Here is a 12,168-nt window from a genome sequence, read left to right on the forward strand (position 1 = left end):
ATTTAGTAATCATACAGATTTTACTAGGCTGTCATTTAAAGACATGACGAGTTAACAGTAATCTCCTGTGATTTTAACAATTATTCTTTTAAAAATATTTATTTATTTATTTATTTATTTATTGAGACAGAGTTTTGCTCTTTTTGCCCAGGCTAGAGTGCAATGGCGTGCTCTCAGCTCACTGCAACCTCTGCCTCTCGGATTCAAGTGATTCTCCTGCCTCAGCCTCCCAAGTTGCTGAGATTACAGGTGTGCACCACCACACTTGGCTAATTTTTTTATTTTTAGTAGAGACAGGGTTTCACCATGTTGGCCAAGCTGGCCTTGGACCCCTGACCTCAGGTGATCTACCCACCTTGGCCTCCCAAAGTTCTGGGATTACGTGCGTGAGCTGCTGTGCCTAGCCCAACAATTATTCTTATAGCTAAAGATACACATTGTTTGTAGAGAAGCCAAGTTTTCTGTTACTTCAGTTGAATATAAGGGGATTAAATATCTTTTTGTAGTCAGAAAAGCTTCAGGACTCCTTGTCTGACTTCTACTGTCTAGTTTGCATAACCAGTGACTACTTTACAAACTCATTTCTTCGAACAACTTAAGAGGAGCAGTTTGCTCTGAAGCACATATAAGATGATATTCGTACTGCAGATGAGACTCGGGAAGGTAGGGGTTTTGCCTCAAGTCACACAACAGCTTAATGGAAAAACTGCAAAAGGAGCCCAAAGTGCTTTGATCACAACTCATTCTTGTCCATTTGGTTGGAAAACTCAACTTTTAGTAAAAATAGGGAAATGCGCTCAACCTAAGAGCACTTTAGAATGCTTATTATATGCTCCTGTAGTGACTTTCACTTCCCCTCATGAACCTCATCATGTTCCCATTTCTAGTTAGATGTCCTCCTCTAATTAGATGGTAAGCCTCATGAAGAGAAGCTCACACCTGCCTTGCTCACTGTTGTAGTCCTGTATTTAGTCAGGGCTCTCCAGAGAAACAGAATCAATAGGCAATATATACATATATAGAAAAAGATTTATCATGAGGGATCACCTCATGCAGTTATGGAGGCCGAGAAGTCTCATGATGTGCCACTTGTAAGCTGGAGGCCCACAAAAACCAATGGTGTGGGTCCAGTTCAAACCCGAAGGCCCGAGAACCAGAGGAGCTGATAGTGTAAGTCCCAGTCTGAGTCCAAAGGCCTGAGAACCAGGAGTGCCAGTGTCTGAAGGCCAGAGAAGATAAATGTTCCAGCTCAAGCAGAGAGCAAATTTGCCCATCCTCTGTCTTTTTGCTTTATTGAGGTCTTCAATGGATTGGATAATTCCTGCCTGCATTAGTGAAAGTGATCTTCTTTACTCTTTTTACCAATTCAAATGATAATGCCTTCCAGAAATACCCTCAGAAACCTGGAAATAATGTTTTACCAGCTATTTGGGCATTCCTTAGCCCAGTCAAGTTGACACATAAAATTAACAATCACAATTCCTGACACATAGCAGTTGTTAAACCAATATTTATTGGCTTATTGACTCTAATAAATCCACAGATTTAGTCAGGCTAGGGTTGACTGGGCTTGGAAGTTAATGCTATTACTTAAAACTGTTTCAAAATGCTGTGGCTAAAACATACAACAGTTTATGATATAGCAATTTCAGACCTGAAAATATACGGAAGATAAATTAGTACACAGGTCCACCTAAAGAGAAATTAGTACACAGGTCCACCTAAAGATATACACAAGAATGTCCATAGCAACTTTATTCATAATGGCCCCAAACTAGAAACAATCCAAATGTCCACTAACAGAGAATGGATAAATAATTTGCTTAATATGCATGCAATAATATGCAGTCATAATGAAGAAACTATTCGTATGTGAAAGACGTGGATAAATTACACAGACAAATGACAATACAAACTATATTATTCCATGTATACAAAGTTGAAGAAAAACAAAACTCATCTACAGAATCAATAGATGACATATAGATATATAGAAAAAGATTTATCATGAGGGTTTGGCCCATGCAATTATGGAAACTGAGGAGTCCAGTCTGCAAGCTGGAAGCCCACGAGAACCAGTGGTATGGGTCCAGTCCAAATCTGAAGTCCTAAGAAACAGAGGAGATGATAGTATAAGTTCCAGTTTGAGTCTAGAGGCCTGAGAACCAGGAGTGAGGCTGGAATAGTGCTCAACTCTGAGTGCTGGCAGAGAGTATTGACTGGACATGGAAATGAGGAAAGCTTTTGGGGTGCAGAAAATGTCCTATATCTTGATCTGGAGGTTGGTTACATGAGTGTAAATGAATGTGTAAATTCATCAAGCTCTACCCTTAAAATTAATGTGTTTTATGCACTTTATACATATTATACCTCAAAATATGTTTTTTTAAAATCCCCAGAATTGGTATTATTTCTAGAGGACATTTTGAATCTGCAATGTGGAAAGAATTTTGCTATGCTCAAATTTTCAAAAGTGTCCTATTTTCTACATAAATAATATGATTAACTAACTTCGATAATTAACATTTATGGTTGAACATATTATTCCATTTAAAATTTATGTCAACTCCTGGAGATGTCTAAAAGAAAAACCCTCATTTTATCCACAAGTAACTGAGGTTCTGAAAGATGAGGCCACTTCTCCAAGGTCACACAACTTGTAAATGCCAAGGCTTCCTTCAATCCCAGAGCCTCTGACTCTATACCACTACTGCTACCCATGATTCCATGCATGACCAAGCTACTCCATTGTTCTTTTACAGATGTATTATATGGAACTGATCTGAATTCAAAATATTAACTTTCTTGCAGGTTCTTCATTTGTGAACAAATGACATTTTATGCTGAAGATAGGCTTGCACCTGAGAGTCAATAACAGGGCCTTGTCAGATCTGGGCTGTGCAATGTTGTTCAGCTGTCCCATGATCCATCAGATTAGAGCATAAGGGACACCCTGGCACCCTGAAGACTTGACATCACTTCAGATGAAAATGCTAAGATTGGTAGGCTTCTCCCTACCACAGGGAAATTAGAAATTATGAAATACATTGCAAAGACACAAGCCACATAACATGGAATGCTGGCTTGGAAAAAAAGGACCTGAGCTTATATTTAATCCTACCCTTACCTCTGGGAACTTGGGCACATTTCTGGGTTTTGAATTTCTCTTCTGTAAAGAGAAGACCAATGGCCAGTTCAGCCATGGCCAGTTCATCACTAATATTCGTTGAAACTCTGTGAATATATTCTATGAAAACAAGCCTTAGAGGCAGCCTCTTGCTGCAAAAATGCAGCTACAAGTCTTTGATTCTTCTGTGTGTGAGATGAGCACAGTCATGCCAAAATCATAGTGTTTTATAATAATCAAACAAATTAATGTTTATGAAATAGCTTTGGAAATTGAAAAAGGCTACCAAATACTGCATTACATATGCAATTTGCAATAATTGGAGTAATTAATACTCATTTGAGATCAGCCATGTTGGAGTAGGTTAGATCACTCATATTCCTTTCTTCATGTACTGATCTAATAACATTTGATCATCACTTCAGAGGTTACAGATGATGTGCTGCTGTCTATTGGATGATGTAGTTTATGGTTTTAAAATCCTAAGGGCCACCCTAAGAACCCAGGGTTACAATATGCTCAGTATTTCTACTGATGATAGTGAAAAGCCAACTTCTAGAGGATTCTCTACTTAAGAAGACAAAAATCCTTGACAAATACCTGCTTGGTTCCAAGATATGGTGGCATGAGTTGAGCAAAATAACAGATCAATGGAAAAGCATGGACAAGATAGGTAATAAATTCCTACTCCATTGGCTATAGTACTGAGCATTTACTTTGCTAAAAGGATGCTGGTTCAATGTGTCATGGAAGGAGTGCCCTGCAGAATAAATTTTGGTCTTGAAATTTTGGGAGGCTCAAGTTTCTGAGATCAAGTCAGGCCTTTTTGATCCCTCATAGTTAGAGTTGTGACAGATCTAGGTGCCATTTCATAACATTTAGTGATGACAAAGTATCTAGGGTATATTTTATGTCCAAACAACTTCTGGTGATGTCTAATTAAAGGACCCACTGGATCTAAGTCGAAGAATTCTAAAAAGACTTACATTCCCATTTCTCAGAAATAGATGATTAAAAAGACCCCCTACCCCCAGCCCTTAGTTTCTATCCATGATTAGAAACTGTGGTATCAGCACTCTTCCCAGTATTCAGGGGCCCCATCAATAACACTTGCCAAAATGCTCTAGAGGGGCCACAGTAAGGAAAACAGAAGGTGTCAGGAAATTCTCCATCATTTTTCAGTGACAGCATTTGTCAGAGGAGGAAATTAGATTATAGAAAAATGCTGAATTAGATATCTTTATCAGTAACTGTTAAAACCCCAGGGAACAAGATAAAACTACTCTGAAGACAGTGGGGGTTGGTAAGTATGCTGCAAAAAACACAGCTCTGGTACACTGTTGGAGACATAGGGTGAATGTGAGAGTGAGAGCACACTTGTCAGGACTCAGAAGTGCAAACAGCCCTACTGAATTATCAAAGAATGCACAAGGATGGTTGATGGCAACCACACACATCGTTTGCTGTGTGTTATCAGAGGTTGCTGGAGATTGCTGGGGACTTGCTATATCATATCAAAATCACAGCAATATGCCAAAGACATGGATGCCTTTCTGTTTAGCATTATCTATCCAATGCAAACCTATTTGCTTATGACGTCCAGTGGCTCTCCAATGCCAACAGGGCAAAGACTAAGCTCCTTGGCAAGATATCAAAGGCTCTCCAAACTTTAGGTCTTGCTTGCCTATCTCACTTCATCTTCCTTTACCCTTGGCCTTCTGCTTTAAGCTTCAGTGAATCCCAACTTATGATTTTTCTACTTGTAGCAAACTACTCACATACCCATGCCCGTGGTCTTAGAAAGACTGCTGGTTAAAATGACTCATCTGTTTTTCTATATCTGCTCCTTCCTATTCCTCCTTTTAGCATCAGCCCTGGCATTTATGTCCTCTGAGAAGCCTTCTCTAATGTTCCTCTTAGCCCATCCTTGATCCTCCCATGGTATCTTATAATGCATACTACTGCAGATGCAGGTATTATATGACCTTCTTTACATTGTCCTGTGGTTGAATTTTAGGTAAGTGGTGCAAATGTTAATACACTGTTACTGTTACTATTGCTATGCGTGATAAACTATTCTTTGTCTCAAACTCACAAGTTTTGTGTCTTCTGCCAGCATTCAAGAAAATGTGGCAAGCTAATTTGTTAGCTTGCAAGTAGGGTAAAATCCCAGGCTTTTAATAGTTCATTGTATACATTATATTCATTGTTTTACTTCCAGCACCAAAGTAGTGGCTAACATATGCTTAGTGTTTAATAAATGTTAGATGAATGAATGCATTGACTTAATGCTATAGAATAAAAGCAAAGAAAAGCAGCCCAAAGTGATCAGTCCACTTAGACCATGTCTTTTCAATGGCACCTGTGCTTCTGCTTAGCCATCTCCAGTGTGTCTTCAGTGGTTGTCTAGTGTGGCTTCCAGAGTTTATTTCCTAACTACATTTTTACTGATGCCAGCAAAGAGAGCTCAGATACTTCTGTGACATTGTTTAGAGCATGAACCCAAATTGCACCATCATCAATGCCATTTCTTACATGCTTACCAGGGCAAGATGCAGTGAGGAGTGTCATACAATTGAAGTTATATAGTTTATATAATTCCTATGAATTATTGGGCTAAAAAATAGATAACATTAAAAGCATAGTATACTAAATGGGCTGTGCAAAACACAGAAGTATACAGTGCAGAAATTAAAGAAAGGCTTAACTAAATATTTGCAGCCTCTTGTGAACAAGGTTTAGTGTATATAATTTGTGTCTGAAGTGCTGGTATGGCTTTCTGAAATTTTATATTCTTTTTTCACCCCCATTTCATACTGGAAAACTTAGTCGTGAAGTTAAAAGGTGAAATAAAATATGTAAGGTCAACTGCTTATAGCTAAAAAATTAGAGAAAGGGTCTGTAGACTCTAGAGAAGCTGCCTTATACTTTTCTTTTACTTTCTGTTTAGAGCCTAGTCCACTTTATGAACAAAAAGTTTGAGAAGTATTTTTGATATAATTCCAGAGAAGACCTCCAAAAGATTCCTAGACATGGGGAAGTGTCATCTATTTAAAAAAATATTTAATTAGGCCCAGTGCAGTGGCTCACGCCTGTAATCCCAGCACTTTGGGAGGTCAAGGCGGGCAGATCACAAGGTCAGTAGTTGAAGACCAGCCCGGCCAATATGGTGAAACCCCATCTCTACTGAAAAATACAAAAATTAGCTGGGTGTGGCAGTGCGTACCTGTAGTCCCAGCTACTCAGGAGGCTGAGGCAGGCTGAGGCTTGAACACGGGAGGTGGAGGTTGCAGTGAGCTGAGATCGTGCCACTGTACTCCAGCCTGGGTGACAGACTGAGACCCCATCTTTGAGATCTAGAAGTAATGAGAGATAATTTGAAACTCTGAACAAAGAAACTTTTAGAAAAAAGCGTTTTTAATCCTACTCCCAACCCCTACCTCAAACATATTTGGTTGAGTGAGTTGACTGTAAGTTGGGAACCTATCATAACTGTACTTGTAAGTCAAGACATGTTTTTAAAGAAACAATGATAAAGTTCATTGCACAGCTTGTCATTCTTCAAATAATGCCAGATCCTAAGTGATTTCAGGCTTGTTAAGTATATTTATACTGTTGTGAAATAGATCTCCAGAACTTTTTCATCTTGCAAAAACTGAAATTCCATACCCATTAAACAACACCCCTCTCTCCCTCCCACCAGCCCCGGTAACCACCATTCTACTTTCAGTTTCTATAAATTTGACTACTTCTAGACACTTCATGTAAATGGAATCAAACAGTATTTGTCTTTTTGTGACTGACTTATTTCATTTAGCATAATATCCTCAAGGTTCTCCCACATTGTAGCATAGGTAAGACTTCCCTTTCTTCTAAAGGGTGAATAATATTCCACTGCATGAATAAATCACATTTGTTAATCCATTTGTCCATCTATGGATGTTTACGTTGCTTCCATGTCTTGGCTATTGTGACGAATGTTCTGATGAGTGTGGGTGTTAAAATATCACTTCAAGACTGCTTTTAATTCTTTTGGCTATGTACCCAGAAGTGGGATGGCTGGATTATATGATAGTTCTATTTTTAATTTTTTGAAGAATTTCCATACTATTTTCCACAGAAGTATCACCATTTTATAATCCCACTAATAATGCACGATGTTCCAATTTCTTCTTGTGGAATTCTTAAGACTGTCTTTTCTTCTTGAGAAACTCCCTGGGGATTGTGACCAGCGATGTCATTGATTTTCAATCTGACTAAAGAATGTAATTTTCCTTCCAACTGCAAAGTGTGTACTCCCTAAGGAAAGGAGGAGAGAAGGGTCATCTCCATATATGTTAAGTAGAGAAAAATGTCAATAGTTAGATGCTGGGTAAATACTGCAGGAAAAGAAAGGTGTTTCAGTACACAGCATTTATTCAAATCAATGCACCTGACTTGATGGCTAGATTTAAGTTAAAGTCTTTTCAGTCTGATGGACAAAGCAGATGTGTGAGCATGAATTCAATCATGAAAAGTCTTTATTAAAATACAAAGAGTCAACATATGTCACGTGGGGGAGGCATATTACTAAGAATGTAAATTCTTAAGGCAAAACCTTCCTATAGCCCATGTGATAAATCTCTTCTCTGTTCCTAGTCTTATGAAGGGCATATTATGATGCTTTAGGGCACATTTATTTGTTGGACTTACCACAATTCATAATTAAGTATTTAGTTTTGTGATTATTTTTTAATATAGGAAATGAACACAGCATAAGGCCAGTGGCATGTTGTTGTTTTTTTTCTCATTGCATTTTCTTCAGTGATGAAGCTGGTGCCTGAAGCATTGTTGGAGGTTAATAGATACTTACGGAATGAAGGAATGGAGTGTGGTAGAGAGTCTTATTTTCTGAGGGAGGAGATACGAGTTCTATACTCAGAACCACTACTAAGTAGCTGTGATTTCTAAGGCAAGTGACTTAGTCTCTTGGTCTTGGTTTACCCATCTGTCAAATAAGGATTTCATATTTAAACACTTTTTTCCCCCAGACAGTGTTACTTGGGATCTTGGAGATTCTAGGAGGTGCCCTGAATTGCAGAATGCAAAAATCCAAGAGCTGGGGACACTTGGTCCTCCACCCCTACTTTCCAAACAAAGAGATCTACTTATTTCTGTTTTATGTGTTAGGATACTATCAAACTGTTTATTTACAAAATGATTTCAATGCTTAAAAAATATTCAAAATCCATAATTTAAATTGGAAAATCTCTAAGTCTCCTTTTAGCAGCTAACTGCCTGGGCTTTCCTTATCCCCAGAATCTTCACTTTATCCAGGGTTTTGATAAAGTGTCATCTCCTCAGAGAGACCCTACTTGACCAACAAATCTCTTGGTACAATTTGTATTTATTACCTGGTATTATTCTCTATTTTGTGTGGCAGGTGTTAGTGTATAAATCTTATCTCCTCAACAGCACTGCAGGTTCTTTGGGAATGAGGGCCACATAATGTATATCACTTTCTCCATCCTAATCAGTACTTAACATAAGGCCCGGAATGTAATGGATATTAGTATTCAACCTATTCATTCACAAATCTTTAGAGAACTACTCGTAATGGTTATCATACATTAGACACTTGACATTTACAAATCTCTCAAGATACCATTTAATTTCTTCACCTTTAAAGTGGGGGAAAGAGTACTTTCTTCAAATGTTCATTTTGAAGATTAATGAAGATCATGCATTAGATGAGAATAGCAAAGCTCTGGTGAGCTGTAGATTCTGGGCTGGGGGTAAGGTTCTCTCACTGTCTGAGTGATTAGTGCTATGTCTCTCCCCTACTCAAAACCCTTTAGTAGCTCCCTCTTGCCTCAAAGATTGAACTAGACATATGTTATGGTGCCTGACCAGCTTTCCTATCCCTCTTCCCTGCTACCATTTCTAAAATCTTTTCCCACTCCATGTGATTCTGATGTGTCCACATCCAAAGCCCCCACTCCTTCCCCAGTTGTTCTGTCTTTTTTTTTTTTTTTTTTTTTTTGCTAAAACTATTATGGACGATGACTCTCTTCTTTTTGGTTCACAAGTCATAGGTATGCAGGCCTACATTGCTACTATTCTTCTTTCCCATGAAAAAGCCTGTATTGCACTAGGAGCAAATAAGGTTAATATGCAAAGTAATGTGGAGACAGAGCTTGCTGATAGAGAGAAAGAACTGATGCTATTATTTAAGTCCCTAGATCCACTCAAGGTAGTAGGGTTGTTGTCAGGGTTAAATGAGTTAATAATGGGAGTGCTGTAGCCACTGCCGCGGATTCTGGATCTCATTGCCACGTGCCCCGACGACCGCCCGATGTGCATTCCCGATTCCTTTTGGTTCCAAGTCCAATATGGCAACTCTCAAGGATCAGCTGATTCATAATCTTCTAAAGGAAGAACAGACCCCCCAGAATAAGATTACAGTTGTTGGGGTTGGTGCTGTTGGCATGGCCTGTGCCATCAGTATCTTAATGAAGGACTTGGCAGATGAACTTGATCTTGTTGATGCCATCAAAGACAAATTGAAGGGAGAGATGATGGATCTCCAACATGGCAGCCTTTTCCTTAGAGCACCAAAGATTGTCTCTGGCAAAGACTATAATATACCTGTAAACTCCAAACTGGTCATTATCACGGCTGGGACATGTCAGCAAGAGGGAGAAAGCTGTCTTAATTTGGTCCAGCGTAACGTGAACATCTTTAAATTCATCATTCTTAATGTTGTAAAATACAGCCTGAACTGCAAGTTGCTTATTGTTTCAAATCCAGTGGATATCTTGACCTATGTGGCTTGGAAGATATGTGGTTTTCGCAAAAACTGTGTTATTGGAAGTGGTTGCAATCTGGATTCAGCCCGATTCCATTACCTGATGGGGGAAAGACTGGGAGTTCACCCATTAAGCTGTCATGGGTGGGTCCTTGGGGAACATGGAGATTCCAGTGTGCCTGTATGGAGTAGAATGAATGTTGCTGGTGTCTCCCTGAAGACTCCGCACCCAGATTTAGAGACTGATAAAGATAAGGAACAGTGGAAAGAGGTTCACAAACAAGTGGTTGAGAATGCTTATGAGGTGATCAAACTCAAAGGCTACACATCCTGGGCCATTGGACTCTCTGTAGCAGATTTGGCAGAGAGTATAATGAAGAATCTTAGGCAGGTGCACCCAGTTTTCACCATGATTAAGGGTCTCTATGGAATAAAGGATGATGTCTTCCTTAGGGTTCCTTGCATTTTGGGACAGAATGGAATCTCAGACCTTGTGAAGGTGACTCTGACTCCTGAGGAAGAGCCTGTTTGAAGAAGAGTGCAGATACACTTTGGGGGATCCAAAAAGAGCTGCAATTTTAAAGTCTTCTGATGTCGTATCATTTCACTGTCTAGGCTACAACAGGATTCTAGTTGGAGGTTGTGCATGTTGTCCTTTTTATCTCATCTGTGATTAAAGCAGTAGTATTTTAAGATGGACTGGGAAAAACATCAACTCCTGAAGTTAGAAATAGGAATGATTTGTAAAATCCACAGCTATATCCTGATGCTGGATGGTATTAATCTTGTGTAGTCCTAAACTGGTTAGTGTGAAATAGTTCTGCCACCTCTGACGCACCACTGCCAAGGCTGTACATGCTGCATTTGCCCCTTGAGCCAGGTGGATGTTTACCGTGTGTTATATAACTTCCTGGCTCCTTCACTGAACATGCCTAGTCCAACATTTTTTCCCAGTCAGTCATATCCTGGGATCCAGTGTATAAATCCAATATCGTATGTCTTGTGCATAATTGTTTCAAAGGATCTTATTTTGTGAACTATATATATCAGCAGTGTACATTACCATATAACATAAAAAGATCTACATGTAAACAATGCAACTAACTATCGAAGTGTTATACCAACTAAAACCCCCAATAAACCTTGGACAGTGAAAAAAAATGAGTTAATAATGCATGTAAATAAAAATGTACATGAGAGTGTATATGTTCAATAATTATTTGCTGCCCTCAATCATATCTCAATGTATAATATTTCTATGCATTCTTATCTTACTTCTCCAACTAGACTGTAAAGTTTTTGAGAGCAGGCACTAGGTCCTACCTTCTCCAACTAGACTGTAAAGTTTTTGAGAGCAGGCACTAGGTCCTACTCAGCACTTGGCCTACACTAAGGTTCAGTAACCCTCGTTGAAGGGATCAGCATGTTTCTGTGAGGCACAACCAGTGTGTGGCTTTGGCTTCAGATTTCCAAACAAGTCTGTGATTTCGTTAGTAGAATTGTGAAATTTACTCCTAATATGTGGAAAGCATCTTTGCCTGTGGTTTTATTTTGTTAATTTCATTGTGTTCTAACTTAGTCTAAGCTGCCATGATGTTTTTGTGCGAAAACTGATTTTATTTTTATTTTTCATCATGCAAAATGTCTTTTGAGAAAGCTGGAGTTAGGACATTTTTCTAGAGTCACATTTTAAAAAATTAAGGTCAGTAAGCAAAGACTCCCAACTCCTTGAGTTATGTTTGGAAAAATAAAAGTGCTTCTGGTGCTAAGCTTTGAAATTATTAAATCACTCTCAAGCCACACACAGATTGTTAAAATGGAAAACATCTGAAACTAAAGTTCTTTATGTTGCCTTTGGTGCGTCTTCCCCTTTTCTGTAAAAGGTTGAGATAAAAAGGATTACTGATGATTTTTTCATGTTTTTAATGCATGTGCAAAATTCTTATGTCTAGTTAATGCTAGCATTTGAAGCTGTGTTCAAGTTAATTATTAATGAAAAAAATGTATTACCTGTTTGATTTTCAGTTGTGAAGGCAGAGTGGAATGGAAGCTGTCAGTTTATTCTGATTTCCTGTCTGAATTTAGTGGACGAATGTGGAAATGATAATATAATTAGTAGAATTTTTACCCTGAAGTTTCCATATCTACACACAATAGCCTTGAATATGGAGGATGGGAAATGTTTGTGCAAATAGATTCACTGAAGCACGTGATTTGAGTATAAGCCCTTGTAAAGTTAGGGGACCTGAATCCC

The 12,168-nt window shown here is 38.6% G+C and overlaps 2 protein-coding genes across 16 annotated transcripts in view; both read left to right on the plus strand.

Moving 5' to 3' along the window:
* The window catches only part of FREM1 (FRAS1 related extracellular matrix 1), a 271,959-nt gene that overhangs the window by 68,051 nt on the left and 191,740 nt on the right, over positions 1–12,168 (plus strand). The gene's annotated exons all lie outside the window — the stretch shown is intronic.
* On the plus strand, positions 9,412–10,553 carry LOC100455058 (L-lactate dehydrogenase A chain-like). Its single transcript, XM_009244439.4, has one exon. It carries the CDS (start codon positions 9,499–9,501, stop codon positions 10,444–10,446), a length of 948 nt encoding a protein of 315 aa, XP_009242714.4. The 5' UTR covers positions 9,412–9,498; the 3' UTR covers positions 10,447–10,553.

This window comes from Pongo abelii, chromosome 13 (genome assembly GCF_028885655.2).
Source record: "Pongo abelii isolate AG06213 chromosome 13, NHGRI_mPonAbe1-v2.0_pri, whole genome shotgun sequence".
NCBI lineage: Eukaryota > Metazoa > Chordata > Mammalia > Primates > Hominidae > Pongo > Pongo abelii.